Below are 14,749 nucleotides of genomic sequence, written 5' to 3'. Positions count from 1 at the left end.
ATATTTCGCTTTAAATGTTATGAAGTTGTGCTAAGAAATACATATACATGTGTTACATGTGGCTTTTATTTAGTGTTATCCCCCGGTTAGCTTTTTAGATGTGCTCTGTGCTCATTTGTTTTAGTATTGCTGTCTGATGTAGTGTTGGATGTGAGCACCATGACTGTAAGGCGCATGTCCGACATACTAGTAGTAGGGCTGTAACGGTGTAAAGTTAAGACTATACTTTCAGGGATCATTTCTATAGTTTCTGACTTGAGAAATGTGTTTCTAAAGTGATTGGTCTCGCTAACCACGATGAAGAGATGGTGATACTCTTTCCTGAGCGCGAAGCGGGCAGAGAGACTTGATTCAGTTCTTATGCTCTCTGCCATTGATGACCGTTCATTGCCTCCTCTGGGGGCTTTGAGGGAGAGAGTATGATCCGAGTGGTAGTGCAAAAGTGTTTAAAATCAAAGGTAAACTGTGGTACATAAAGCCACAAGAGCACTGCAGAGTTGCAACTTGATTTTGATTCCTGGTCTTGTAATCATTGAATGTGTAATTAACATCAACAGTAAACTGACACATGATGCGTTATACTCCACTCCACCTAGAAACTTACCATTATGAGAGGATAAACTAGTAAAAAGTCAAAGTCCACTTTATTGTCAAAATGTCCCACATGTGTTATACATACAGAACATTGAAATGCCGTTTCTGGCAGTCCCACAGTTCAAATATAATCAAGAACATATAACACAGAAAGATAAGAGCCTAGAAAAAAAAGGGGGAGTAGAAAGGGGTATACAAAAACAACTCAGTAATATATACAGATATTAGACACAATCAACACAGTTTGACAGTAGTGCAAGTAGGTCTTTAGTGCAAAGTACATTTCCAGTAGCAGTTGAGAATAGAAAGTGACTGGTGCTGGATGAGGGAAGGGTGTGTGAGGGAGGGGGATTAATGTCCTGGTACATTTCCTACCAAAAGCCGCTAAAATATACGTATTTTCTCAGTATTATTGTCTGGTCTTTAGTGTTGGATGTGAGCACCATGACTGAGGGTCGCATGTTCCACGTACTAGTAGTAGGGCTAGCGCACTCTGGAGGTTAAGACTATACTTTCAGGGATCATTTCTATAGTTTCTGACTTGAGAAATGTGTTTCTAAAGTGATTGGTCTCGCTAACCACGATGAAGAGATGGTGATACTCTTTCCTGAGCGCGAAGCGGGCAGAGAGACTTGATTCAGTTCTTATGCTCTCTGCCATTGATGACCGTTCATTGCCTCCTCTGGGGGCTTTGAGGGAGAGAGTATGATCCGAGTGGCCGTGTTTGATTGTTCAATACAAATATTAGTATGTAGGGTGAGCATCCTTTAAATTAGATGTGCACTGTGAAGAAAGGATTACATGTGTGTATTTTGCAAAAATCGCAAAATCGCACATGATGCATTTTACTCCACTCCATTTATTTATTTGACCTGTTTTGTTTTTCATATCCATGATAGGGTATGTAGACTACGGTTGTTTACAACATGCTGCTGTTATAGAAGCCTTCTTTAAATTAATATGTGCCCCTGATTGTTGACTTGATGCATGTGCAATTTACACCAATTACAAAAGCATATAGAAGTGTCTGACTCCACTCCACTTACATACTTGAGTATTATTTCCTTGCTTGCTGCAGTTACTTTGCATATTGCGGCTTTACCTACAACCCATTATGTTCAAATCAGAATATAGTTTATTGCCAGGTAAGTTTCCCTTTTTAAAAAACTTGATTTTAAATGTTCTGAACATTACAATACATAACTGACATACACAACGCTACATAGAAAATACACACATTACATAATACATAAATAACATGAATACAAAAGAGTCTTTTAAAGTGCATTGAGTGAGCCTTAGGTGCGTTTACACATACAAGGCATTTGCTCTGATGGATAGAGGTGCAAACAAAAACAACATAAGGAACTGTGTTGTAAGAGAAGGTCAAAAAATATAAAACTACTTTAAAAACTACTAAATATGGTTCCGTTTTGAAGGAATGAACTACCAAAAGGAGCTAAAATAACCTCTCTCCTCATTATTATCATCTGATGTATAATAATTAATGGCATTTTTTTTGCGTTTTCGCATTACATATTGCATATATTACACATGTAATACATCAGCACTGTGGATAATACCCACAGGAGCAATTAAGGGGGAATCTGTCAAAGTACCCGGCATGCTGTGGCCGTCAATGAGGGATTGAACCTGTGCTTCCCTGGTGAGAATCATCGCACTAGCGCCACAGCCACCCATAGTAGTGTTGGATGTGAGCACCATGACTGAGGGTCGCATGTTCCACATACTAGTAGTAGGGCTGTAACGGTGTAGAGGTTAAGACTATACTTTCAGGGATCATTTCTATAGTTTCTGACTTGAGAAATGTGTTTCTAAAGTGATTGGTCTCGCTAACCACGATGAAGAGATGGTGATACTCTTTCCTGAGCGCGAAGCGGGCAGAGAGACTTGATTCAGTTCTTATGCTCTCTGCCATTGATGACCGTTCATTGCATCCTCTGGGGGCTTTGAGGGAGGGAGTATGATCCGAGTGGCCGTGTTTCAGTGTTGAAATTAAATGTGCATGCTGTGAGTAGATGAGATGTGGTTTATAATATCTCGTTGTTTTCATTGTAAACTTCATCCATTTTCATGTGATCATTGCCCCTGTGGTTCACATGTGTTGTACAATGACACGTGATGCGTTTGACTCCATCTAGTTACTTCACTTTTGAAAGAATATTCTATCAAAAGCTGCTCAAATATACTTATTTTCAAAGTACTAATGTCTGATTTTTAGTGTTGGAAGTGAGCACCATGACTGTGAGTCGCATGTTCCACGTACTATTAGTGGGGCTAGCGCACTCTGGAGGTTAAGACTATACTTTCAGGGATCATTTCTATAGTTTCTGACTCGAGAAATGTGTTTCTAAAGTGATTGGTCTCGCTAACCACGATGAAGAGATGGTGATACTCTTTCCTGAGCGCGAAGCGGGCACAGAGACTTGATTCAGTTCTTATGCTCTCTGCCATTGATGACCGTTCATTGCCTCCTCTGGGGGCTTTGAGGGAGGGAGTATGATCCGAGTGGCCGTGTTTCAGTGTTCAATATAAATATTCATGCAGTGATTGTGTACTACAACCTGAATGTCAACAACGTGTGCATTGTTCTTTTAGATGCTCCAAATTATTTGTATTGCATGCAAAACCGATGGGTATTGTTTCTGCAGCCTCCCACGAAATCTGCATTGTTACGTGCTGTGTTCCTTCCATTGGTACCGGTACGTGATTTGATGTGGGTATTAAGTAACGTTATTTTCCCATGCTTGAATAGCTTATAAAAACGGTTAAAGTGTGGGCTTGTCTGCGGAGCGTTTTGTTGGTAGCCCAGAGTAGGCGGGGATTTGACCCACCTGCCAAGAAAACCACTGCGACAAATTCCACTCAGTTGGCCTGGAGAAACACTCAAAACCTAAAAAAGCACCAGTGTGTTTCTGCTCTCTTTGAATAGGGTTGGTGTTGAACCAGTGATTGACGTGAGAAACTGGAGCAGGATTCGTTGCGCTTTTGGAGACGCAGTTCATCCTGCATGGTGGCGCAGAAACTTCATACATGGCAGAGGCAGAGGAAAAGGGACTATTTTTGATCGGGAAATACGTGTCTTCAACCTTGTTTTTTTGGACCTTTTGGAGTTTTATATTGCATCTTCATTCACCGAACAATTGGAGTTAACGCAGCGTTATTGGCCCGGCTATAAAAAATGACACACAAATGATGTTTAATATTTCTATAGATGGAGGTTTATTCTCTAAAAACTTGGAGGACTTTGATTCAATTCGCAGTGTTCTTCTGTACAGGTCAGTAGCACATTCACACGATGCATTATCTTTAATTACACGCGTAAAGTAGTAACGTTTGGTGCTTTTGGTTGGTCGTAGTGACTTTGCTGAATACCGGAGGGGATTTAAATAACTCGTGCAGGTCGGCAGGGAGGTGGAGATATACAGGGGACATGCTTTAAAAATGCCACCAACGCACTATAAAGTATAAAAATGTGCGCAAAAGTACATTTAATTAGTTGTTATTGTATGCTTTGTCCCTCTTCAAGTGTTGTTCTTACACATTTTGATGTATTTTACACCGTGAAATTTAAAATAAATCTAACAACCCGGTGTTTATATGTACAAGGTTAATTTAATGCTCCTGTAAATATAGTAAAAATAACGTGGTGGTGTTTTCTGTGAGGTAAATACATTATTTAGCGTGCGAGAGTCTCGTGCTGACAAGTAAACTGGCACGCGCTTTGCATGCCCGTGCCAGACAGCAAGGCAACCGAAAGCTTCTGCGTTGTTAGGGGCAACAGCCCTGTCCACCAATCGGATTGCGCTCTTTAGAATCACGTGATCACACCGTGGCCAGCCAGCTCATCAACTGGTTCCAACATGGCGACAGAATATCAGCGTTTGTTTTGATGAAAAGTTGAGCTTTATAAAGGAGTACCTCGTCATTAAGCGGGGAATAAAACATCTCGAAACCAACATGGCAACTGCAGATGCCCGAAAGTGTATCGATAAAAATGTTTGTGGAGGAAAAACGGTAGAAGACGGTGATGAAATTCACGGTAGCGACTGTGAATCCACATCAAGTTTCAACAGCTCCGACTACTCCGAGTAAGAACATCATTTCACCTCTTTTAGACTGCAGACAAACAGGCAAACACACCGTGTACAGAGTGGAGTTGACAATATGAAACCCCGTAAATCTACTGAAGCTTTTACAGATGTTTGAAAAAGCTATCCCACAGAAAAGATAGTGAGCAGGAGATCCTGTAACTTGACACTCAAACAATTTACAGGATTTTGTCGACACACGAGCTACAAAATCGTAAGCTGTTTTAACAAATAACCCTATGTCCCTTTTTAAATGTGGTGGAGTAGAAGTACAAAGTAGTACTCAATGGAAATACTCACGCACAAGTACCTCAAAATTGTACCTAAGTACAGTACTTGGGTAAATGTACTTAGTTACTTTACACCTCTGGGTTTTTACACATAGAATAGTAGTTGTTTTGTGATTACAATAAGTATTTGTAAATGTAAGTCAGTGCCCAGCTTTGCCAGAGGGAGTGTGTCTTCACATCCACTCAGTTTCCATCTCTCCTCCCTTTTGCTTTTCATGGCTCTTCATGGACTGTTTTCAATTTGGGAGGTAAACCTCCATAAATAATTGTATGCTTCTTGCCATCCTCACTAAATTTATGGATATTACGTCAAAGCTGCTTACCACAATTTCTACAAAGCAGGTTTAAATAGAGAAAAACCACAAGGAAATATCTCCTTTTTAACTCACAGTATTTTGGACACACATGTGATTATGCTTTGTACATGTGAATATATACAGAACTGACAGGAGTAAATAAAGAAAGACAAAAATGTATTTAAAGCTCATTATCTATCAATAACTTTGAAACAAGTTGGACATAAGAATACTGAAGAAATACGGAGACTGCATGGATAAGACAGTCCTTTACTGTACATGGGCAGTGTAGCTTTATTTGGCTGGACATTTCCTACTACCTTTGATAATAAGTGTATTTTAATTTTTCTCTCAGTGACTTGGAACCAGAATGGCTCGATGACATCCAGAAGAACGGAGAGCTTTTCTACCTGGAGCTAAGTGAGGGCGAAGAGGAGGCTGCACTGGCCCAAGCCAGCGCCAATCAAGGTGTTGCCACCAATCACGTCCACTTTAGCGAAAAAGAGGCCGAGATCCTCACAGAGCAAAACAAGAAGCAGCGATGCACCTCACGGGCGAAAGGCGAGCCCACGCTGAAAAGGCTAGCCAGGATCCTGCGGAGAAAACGCTGGCCATCTCAGCTCAAAGGCGGGGGAAAGGATGGGAGTAAAGAGAACTCTGCTTTATCGTCAGCTCCAGCCTCCATCCTGAAGAACCAGCCAGTGCAAAGGCAGGGTGTGACAGTGCAGCAGCAGCAGCTGAAGGAAGTGTGTGTCTACCTCAACCCCAAACGTCTGGCAGGTTCTTCTACACCTCTCTCTGAAGGTGGAGGCCTGCTGGAGGCGCTGCTGGGCGTTGTGCATCGGCCTTCCTGGACCCGAGGACTGGGAGACCCTTCAGAGGTCAAACAGGAGGACCGACTGACCATTCATGGATTAATTCCCAACAGCCCGGCCATCAAATGTGGACAAATCCTGATTGGTAAGACCATGGGTTAATTCCAAGATCTAGCAGTTATTGACCTTGTGCAAAACTAAAACAAATATTTGACTTTGATAAATATGACATGCTTTTGTGACTGACCTCCTGCAGAAAACCCTTTCTCCGTCCTCTAAAGAAACAATTGGAAAATGCAGCTTGTTCTGATCTCAATACCAGTCATCTGTAGAGTCATTTAAATTTCCACACCACAAAAATGCACTGCCAAAGCACAGGGCTGCAAATAATACAGCAGAGTCCTAAAAGGGTAGGAAAAGAGCCCAAAGCATACACATTGAGTCCATATTATTGTGAGTAAATGTACACTCAGAACTACCCTTTGTCCGCAGAGGTCTTTCAGAAACATTAATCAATAGCATCAACTACAAAGTGATCAAATCTTTTGTCAGAATTTCAGTTTTCAGATCAGAAAATGAAGCTCTGAATGTCTGTTTGAAAGTTTGTCTCCTCTGAAGCTATTTTCTCCCATCAGGGTTAATGATCGAACAGTTTTTACCCTCAGACAGAGGAACGCTGGCCTAGCTTCAACACAAAGGACTTCCCACACAAGTTACTGTCTAGAGAAGCTTTTACGCAGCATGCTTAAACAATTAGAGAGGTAAGATACCTGGAATAGGTCCGTTACTGAGATGGTGCTCAGCCTCCCTGCACTCAGAGCAGGTGGCGCTGTTTATCGCCTCTTACTGGGTCTATACAGCATAGGGCAGAAGCACATTGCAGTTAAACTCCGCATGTTTTTAAGCCAACTAAACATTTAAAGGCATTTATCTCATCTCAAATTGTTCCAGGCTGAGAAATATGTCAGGGTTTTAATTTGTCACTTGTGATGGCAGCATATCCCGTTTGCACATGCTTCAGTTTGTCTTCCAGAAGCTCAGATTAAGGATCAGGTTACTGTATTCTGTAAGCATTCGGGGGTTATTGTACCCATCGTGACACTCATTTTTCGACAACACAGACAATAGCTAAACACAGTGGTGGGCCGTCAGGGCCAGCAAGGCCTTCTCTGCTGGCCTAAACATCATCAGAATATAAATTACATTTTGATATATTTTTTCCACAAATATGTATTAAATTATTCCCCATAGTCTATTCTCTTCATTTTATAGCGTTCGTCTTGGCTGCGCTGCTTCCAGCCTCAGAACGAGATTTGGAGGGCTGGCCTTTATGTTAGAGCTTTTATCCAATCATATTTCAGCCATAATGTGTTGCTAGGGTCAAAGAAATCTGCCCTTAGGCCTTCAGAATCAACAGTGCGGGCGGCTGTAGCTTAAAGTGAACGCAAACAAAGCTGTGGCGTTAACCAATCAGATTTCGAGGTGGCGACAACGGGCCAGCTAGCAGGCGTACGCTAACGTTAGCACGTGCACATCTTCTGATTGGATACGCACTATTGAGAGGCAGAGCTAGGCAGTAGGCAGAGCCATACAGTCTATGGGCAAAGCTAGCAAACAGAACTAGAACTTGAGCGAGCTAATTTGTGTAGATTTCTACAAGCTATTTTTTTCAACCCACAATGGCTGAAGGAGGAGAAGAGATCAATTTGGTCGAAGATATAATTACAACGCCATTTTCAAAACAAACTTTTCAAGTAAAGCTAGACATCTTGAAAAGGGAACGACCAACTCCAACGCTAGTGAGCCTAGCACAGCAGGGAAACTACGAGCGGTACCCCTGGCTCACAGCCTCCGAGAGGCACTGCAAATTGTACTGCCGGGAATGCCTGGTATTTGCAACTGATCGATTTGGTGTTTGGAGCCACACTAAATTTGCAAACTTGAGTTGTCTAACCAAGGCAGCAACGAGACACCAAAGCACAGCTGGGCACTTGGAAGCACTGGTGCTTTTGAAAACCTTTGGGGACACCCGAGTGGATCTAAAGCTCAACGAACAAGTGCGCAGGGAAACGGAGCTCCACAACGAAAGGGTGAACAAAAATAGGGAAATGTTGAAAGACTGATTGATTGTGTCCTGTTTTTGGGTAAACAGGAACTTTCATTTAGGGGACACGATGAAAGCGCCGAGTCCAGAAACAGAGGAAACTACGTGGAGCTTCTTTCTTTTCTTGCTGAGAACAACACAGATTTGCATTACCACCTGTACACAAACAACATGTTTACTGGGACGTCAGGCAAAATACAAAACGACCTGATTTATGCTATTGCTGAAGTGATGGGAGAAGAGATCAAAATGAAGATTAAAAAAGCACCCTTTGTCGCTGTTATGGTGGACGAGACGTCAGATGTGGGTAATGTAGCACAGCTGGCACTTGTCCTGCGTTATGTGACAGACACAGGTGTCAAGGAGCGGTCTGTCAGATAATCTGATTAATTAAGTTAACTGTAAATGCTGATGTACTGATTATAAATGCTTCAGAAATATTCATATAACTCTGTTGTACTTGACTATGTTAAGGTGATGCAACGCCCGGTTATACTGCGTTTCTGTCTAAATGTATAGTTTCTAGAGCCATGGCGTCATAATGATGGTATTAAGAGGTGGAATAATTCAGGTAGGACTGTGTAGGACATCACTGAAGGCCTAGGTGTGAAATGCACGGCCCGCCACTGGCTAAACATCATATCCTTTTTGTACCGTTTTGTTCGCCACATCGGGATAAACACCTCCCAGCTGTCATAAATCGTTGATACAATGCTTACGTTGTTTAAATTTTCTCGTGAAATAAATGTCCTTTATTGTGGACAGCATTACCCTCACCTTATATATCTATATTCTCCTCTGTTTCTTGCTTTTCTACTTCCAATTACTTATGGAATGAAATTCAAATATGTCAGAGGGTTAAATATCAACACTATTTATTAGTATGTTTTATTTTCTATCTAAGATTTGAGCCAGGTCGGATAAATGTTGCTATTCTCCACATGCTTTGTTCAGGTGATGTGCTCGTGGCAGTGGACGATGTGGACGTGACTTCGGAAAACATCGAGAGGGTTCTGTCCTGCATCCCAGGACCAACTCAGGTCAGTGTGTTTAAATCTTAAATAAAGGCACAGCAACAACAGTGGTTAGGTGTGTGCAATCGATATTGATGTTGATTTTATTCCCTTTCCTATCGGAGGCCCACAATGTGAGCAGCTTGCGTCAAACATGGACAGTAAATACAGACATTAAAGCACTTTGAAATACATGGGTTCATCTAAGCTGCTAAAATGTGAATAGAAAGCAGAAGTCAGCGCTGTTTGACATTTAGAAAACCCTCAATTACGGAGAAATGATCCTTTGATTTGTAGCTAAAATATCCATAGTGCGTGCCTCAGTCGTGCGTTTCCACCGAGAAAGCAGACCATGAAAAAGTAGGAATTTGCAAATGACAGAGTGTGTACGGGCTGGTGGCGGACAGACGGGACTGCGGTGCGACTCTTTTTCGGCGCCCACAGGAAGCTGTTGTGGGTTTGGAAGCTCAGCTGATTAGAAGTTGTAGTCGGAAACTAAATTACATTGTAGGGAAAAGAGCGGGGAAGATTTTTTTGGAAAAATACAAGCTTCCCCAGACACAACGATGACCGTCCAACAACTTGAAATAGAGTTGTATTGCTGACAGGATGATTGTGTTTGGGTCTGCCAGCCCTCCCACACAGTACCTATTATTTCTGGAGGAATAAATATTAGTATTAGAGTCAGTCCACCGTGCCCTTAGAGCCGGAGAAGCCTCAGCTACTCCTTGATGAGAGTGTGTGTGTCCATCCATAAGCGATGGCTGAATGACTGACATCAACAGACTGGAATTCCAGCGAGAGCACCCTCCGGACTAACCACAGCCTTTTTATTTATGACGAGAGAAAGTGCTGCCCTCTCAGCCTCTTTACCCCGTGATTTGTTAAATTTGAGGTTAGCCTAAACCGTTTTCATGAATTCGATTCGCTCATCTCAATATAAACAAAGCTTTGGCAAGGAATTGTGGATATCCCTTTCACAACCTCCGACTTCAAGGACTTAGACTCACCAACTGAAAGTCCGGCACTTGGTTTTTTCCACCACTGTTGGGCTCTTCTTTAATAATAACCCCTACATTTGGCTGTAATGGCTCGCAGCCCAGATGCAGGCGCCTGCTGGCCTGTGGTTCCCGTTGACAAGCCTTGGGGAGTTCTTGAAGTGAGGGTTGGATTTAAAAAAATACTGTTTCAACCTTTTTGAACGGGGAATATGATATTTATTTCCTACCATGTACTTGGTAGGTACCATATAATATGCTGACCCTCATCTTTTGGAAAGAAACAACCTCAACACCCCATTTATTTCGCGCAGCATACTGTTTTGGGTTAGTCTCAGAAACAGGATCTGTACTCCGCTGTATGTGAGTGTTCAATAAAATGCCATATAACATATACAGTCAAACACCATAATGTAGTTGGGGTGTATCCAGTTAGTGGTTAAACTGGATCTGCAAGGTCAGTAGTGTGTTGAGGTCGAATCCCAGCAGAACCTCCTCTGTTTTGAGTTTGTTCTGTTTTTTCACTAAATGCTTTGCTAAGGGAAAGCTCCTCAGACCTCAGGACACACTGCATTATTCCTAATAGAAAGATAATTCAATCACAAAAGGTTGTTGTGAGTGCTTGTATGTTTTCCGTGCTGCTCCATTTCTTTTTCGATGGTGACTTGTGTACAATGGAGAAATGTGGTCTGGAAAGTTAAAAAAAATGGACTGCATGGACAAGAGAAGATCAGTGGTCTGTTGTCTTTCCCCTGTTCATTTGGGTTTCAGAAGTCTGGTTATAATTTAGTCAAGCGCACAAAAACAAAAAACCCCAACACAGATCCCTGCTATTTGTTATGCTGCGGTTAGCTCTGGATGCGAGTGTGATTTTCTCCCTGACGATCTTTATCCTGCTGTTTACTCTTCCGCTTTCTCCTGAATGATCGTGTAATGATTGAAGTGTTTCTCCCCGTTGGCAACGCGCCACACGCACACCTCTATTTTCCACATAAGCACTGCCAAGTATAATCATGCAGCGCCATAGTGGCTGATTTTAAAGAATGAATGAACTTTTAGGAGGGACTTATAGGCAGCCTGATGCAATTATATCATAATTTTAATTATGGCAGAATAAATGTGTTTTTGTTGACATGCATCTTCATCTTCTTCTTATATATAGACACATTATTCTTCCTAGCATTTAGACTGTATTCTGTATGAACTGTAAAGCCCTGGTATTGGGCTCTATAAATTCACTTCCTCTGATTGAGTGATATTTTTCTCCTCCCCTTTGCCAGGTGAGGCTGCTGTTGGAGACGCTGGCTCCGCTGGACGACAGCAGCGCTGAGGACACTTCATCAGTCCGTAAGATGAAGGCCGCACCTCCAGTCAGCCAGCTGGTGCGTCTGCTGTGGGGGGAGGACACAGCCGAGCTTCAGATGTCCATCGGACACATCCCACACATCGTCATGTACCTCTCGCTCAAACTGGACTCGGCGTCACCGCAGGACGAGGTCAGTCAGTGTGTGTGAAAAGTAAGAGACATTAATGAGTCTCCAAATAAAAAAAACTTTAATGAAGACTTCTATCTTAACTGTAGGCTAACAACACATCAAACCTTAATGAAAATCAGTCTAAACTTTAATTTAAACCTTGTTTTAGCCAATTTCATCTGTCCATGCATTGCTTTCTAAATTTCCTTGCCCTGGTTGCTTTAAATTTGATGTATTTATGTGTTTTTTTCAAAAACACAGCCATCAAATACACGTTTAAAAGGTTATTTTGTTGAGACTATGACTATTAATTTGAAAAAAGTGTTGGGAAACGGATGTACAGTAAAGAATAAGATTGAAAATGCCAAAACTATTTTCAAAACTATTGTGTGAGATGATAAAAATGGCATAAAAACAAACATACCCCAGTGTCTGCTTAGGAAATGCTGCCGGTATTCAGCCACTCAGTGCAGGCAACCCCCTCCCCTTAGCTTATAGTTAGACCACACCCTATATGGTGCAGCTGTCTCTGTGGCGTAATTGGTTAGCGCGTTCGGCTGTTAACCGAAAGGTTGGTGGTTCGAGCCCACCCAGGGACGGAGTGTTTTGTGTATGAATAAGCAGCATGTGAATGAGAAACACGAAGAATAAGGGTCAATATTGATTTAGTGGAAATAGGCTTTCGGACCACATTTTTTCTATCCCTATAGAAAGAAAGTGGGTCTTGAGAAACATGATCCTGATCGACACTGAGCAGCTATAAAAGTGGATGTAAAACAGAAGAAAGCAGTCATATTCTTTAACTGACTGTTCAGAATGACCTGATCTAAATAGGAAATCCTAAGCCCAGGAGTGGAAAGCTTTCTCTGGTGTAGGTCAGACTACTAGAGAAAACTACTGCTCTGGACGGTCTCCAAATCCTGTGGGTGCCAGTAACAGAAAACAGAGAAAAGGGGGGTTGAGGCGCCTTCCCCCAAGCACAGCGCCTGTCATTTTAAATCTCTTTAGGGTGAATCCACACTTGCGTAGTCTTGCTTAAGTGCAGCAGTCTATATGTGTTTTTGGTCCCTATTTTATATTGTTTTCTATCACAGTGTGTGTTTACTTCCTCTAAAGACAATCCAAACTAATTTCCTAGACACTTATAATCACATTTGCCTGTGGACATCTACTGGCAGGATTTTATTTTCTTGTACCGTTGTACTGCAGTTCCTTTTTTTAGGAATCTGCAAGCCAGATTTCTTCTTTTTTTTACCCAAACATCAGTGGAGAGTATGTGATGAGCCAGCGGTTGATTTCCTAAATGACAGTGTCGTGCCGGAACATCGACTTTGATGTTTTAGTCTTTTGATTGCATGGTAGAAACCGGAGTGGTATTTTGATTCTTAACTGTGTGAGGATTTTGTGATCTGAGCATTTTTTGGCTTGTACGTACCGATGAGACGTAGCTTAAGTGTCGGTTGTTGTTGTTGATGTTTTTTTGTTCTGGTTGGCTAGGCTACAAGGGGCCCGTTCATTCAAGGTTTTTATCCCCTCACCCAGTCCTCTGTCCTTTTATCCATTCAGCGGGTCCGCTCTTATCCACTCTGTGTTCTTTAAAGTTGCAACCATGCAGCGAGGAATACCAATCAAATAACATACTGAATCAGCCTGAAGCACTCTGTAGTCAGAAGTAATGTTCATACTTCATCCAGAAATATATATCAATATATTTAAGTAGGAATCTACTTGTGTGCACGGCCTGTACCGGGAACACAGATGAGTTTCTCTGAGCTTCAGTCAAATTCCTTAACCTCCTGAATCTACTTTTGTTTACTCTGGAAATTCAAACATATTTTAGGAACATTTAATCTTTTAAAGTGACATTTGGATATCCGCTCCCAAGGGGAAATGGGTTGAACAGTAAAACTCTTTTGCACATTTCTTTTGGTTGAAAGGTTCACCAGAGATGTGTTTTTTTTTGCTGAATATATACAGAGCAACACTTTGACCTTTTATTTCTGTGTTCCTCTGTCTGCAGGAAGAGATCTTGTACCAGTACCCGGCGTCTGAAGCATCGGGCCAGCTGAAAGGAGTGAGGGGGATCTTCCTCACGCTGTGTGACATGCTGGAGAACGTCACAGGAGGGCGGATACTCAGGTGGGTGAAGATAAGAAAAACAAACTTTTCTCTCAGCTCATTCCTCCATTTTCTGTATTTTTCTCACTTTCCCTTCGATATTCATATGTCCCTGTCTCTTCACCCACAGCTCTTCTCTCCTGCTCGGGAAACAGCTGGTACATGTGGGCTACTGGAAGGAAAGCAACAATCTGCTAGTCATCGGTCTTCCTGCAGAGAGGTAGCATCAAACACACAGATACTATAAAATAGCTCCAGCAAAAGAAACGTAGACATTACCCGACAAGATTGAATTTCATTTGGCAGCAACACATTTTTAGAAGATCATTTTAAAAAATGTGCTTACTGACACTGGTGTGGTTATATATTTCCTGAGCATGACGTGTGCTTGACTTGAATGAGCTTTATTTGTAAGAAGTGGAGACATGTTTAAGAGGAGTATCTGTAGAAACCATTTCAATGTGGGTATGGTCTTCTTTTTGTCCTTTGCTGGCAGCATGAAAACGTCTTTGAGGAGCTTGTGGTTGCTCATGAGATGACTCATTTAACCCAACTTCTTTTATTTTTAGAAACCAGGCCGACACAATCAATCATCATCTCGGTTGTGAAATTCATTCATGCTTAAAAGCACACAGATTGATTTTTGAGGAACACCCACGTTTAGAAAAAACAACAACCTAGACAAATGTTTTTGTGGTTCCTGGCATTGAGTCCAGGTATTTGATGACATCTGAATTTATTCATGTCTGGGCTCTACATTCTTCTACTTCCTTCCAGAGTTCCTCTGTTGTATCTGCAGACGGTGGTGGGAGACGTGGTCCGGACTCTAAAAGTTATGTACGGCTCCTTGGACAGGTGGGTCTTTGCTTTCCTGTGGTCCTGCTGAGAGAGCCGGATGGAACTTTCCCTTTTGGCAGTCATTTTGTATTCTTAA

The 14,749-nt window shown here is 41.9% G+C and overlaps 1 protein-coding gene and 5 non-coding genes across 9 annotated transcripts in view; all 6 read left to right on the top strand.

The window, feature by feature from the left end:
* The first annotated feature begins 216 nt into the window (after positions 1 to 216).
* LOC134872831 (small nucleolar RNA U3) lies at positions 217 to 433 on the top strand. The gene has a single exon (XR_010166877.1). It is a non-coding gene; the product is annotated as a small nucleolar RNA U3 (small nucleolar RNA).
* Positions 434 to 1,096: 663 nt separating this feature from the next.
* Positions 1,097 to 1,313, top strand: LOC134872838 (small nucleolar RNA U3). The gene has a single exon (XR_010166883.1). It is a non-coding gene; the product is annotated as a small nucleolar RNA U3 (small nucleolar RNA).
* Positions 1,314 to 2,375: 1,062 nt separating this feature from the next.
* Positions 2,376 to 2,592, top strand: LOC134872840 (small nucleolar RNA U3). Its single transcript, XR_010166885.1, has one exon. It is a non-coding gene; the product is annotated as a small nucleolar RNA U3 (small nucleolar RNA).
* A 319-nt stretch (positions 2,593 to 2,911) lies between these two features.
* Positions 2,912 to 3,128, top strand: LOC134872839 (small nucleolar RNA U3). Its single transcript, XR_010166884.1, has one exon. It is a non-coding gene; the product is annotated as a small nucleolar RNA U3 (small nucleolar RNA).
* Positions 3,129 to 3,510: 382 nt separating this feature from the next.
* Positions 3,511 to 14,749, top strand: part of intu (inturned planar cell polarity protein) — a 16,324-nt gene continuing 5,085 nt past the window's right edge. For 2 of the 4 annotated variants that reach the window (XM_063895396.1, XM_063895395.1), the window contains exons 1-7: positions 4,464 to 4,706; positions 5,648 to 6,252; positions 9,166 to 9,251; positions 11,503 to 11,718; positions 13,718 to 13,836; positions 13,946 to 14,035; positions 14,593 to 14,670. In XM_063895396.1, coding sequence (XP_063751466.1) covers positions 4,576 to 4,706; positions 5,648 to 6,252; positions 9,166 to 9,251; positions 11,503 to 11,718; positions 13,718 to 13,836; positions 13,946 to 14,035; positions 14,593 to 14,670 — 1,325 coding nt within the window. In that variant the 5' untranslated portion in view covers positions 4,464 to 4,575. Of the gene's footprint in view, positions 3,894 to 4,463; positions 4,707 to 5,647; positions 6,253 to 9,165; positions 9,252 to 11,502; positions 11,719 to 13,717; positions 13,837 to 13,945; positions 14,036 to 14,592; positions 14,671 to 14,749 lie in introns of those variants that run through there. The other 2 variants (XM_063895397.1, XM_063895398.1) reach the window with 2 other exon arrangements.
* On the top strand, positions 12,223 to 12,296 carry trnan-guu (transfer RNA asparagine (anticodon GUU)). The gene has a single exon. It is a non-coding gene; the product is annotated as a tRNA-Asn (tRNA).

This window comes from Eleginops maclovinus, chromosome 11 (genome assembly GCF_036324505.1).
Source record: "Eleginops maclovinus isolate JMC-PN-2008 ecotype Puerto Natales chromosome 11, JC_Emac_rtc_rv5, whole genome shotgun sequence".
Lineage (NCBI taxonomy): Eukaryota > Metazoa > Chordata > Actinopteri > Perciformes > Eleginopidae > Eleginops > Eleginops maclovinus.
Note: the sequence above shows the minus strand (reverse complement) of the source record. Positions and strands in the feature narration are given on the sequence as shown.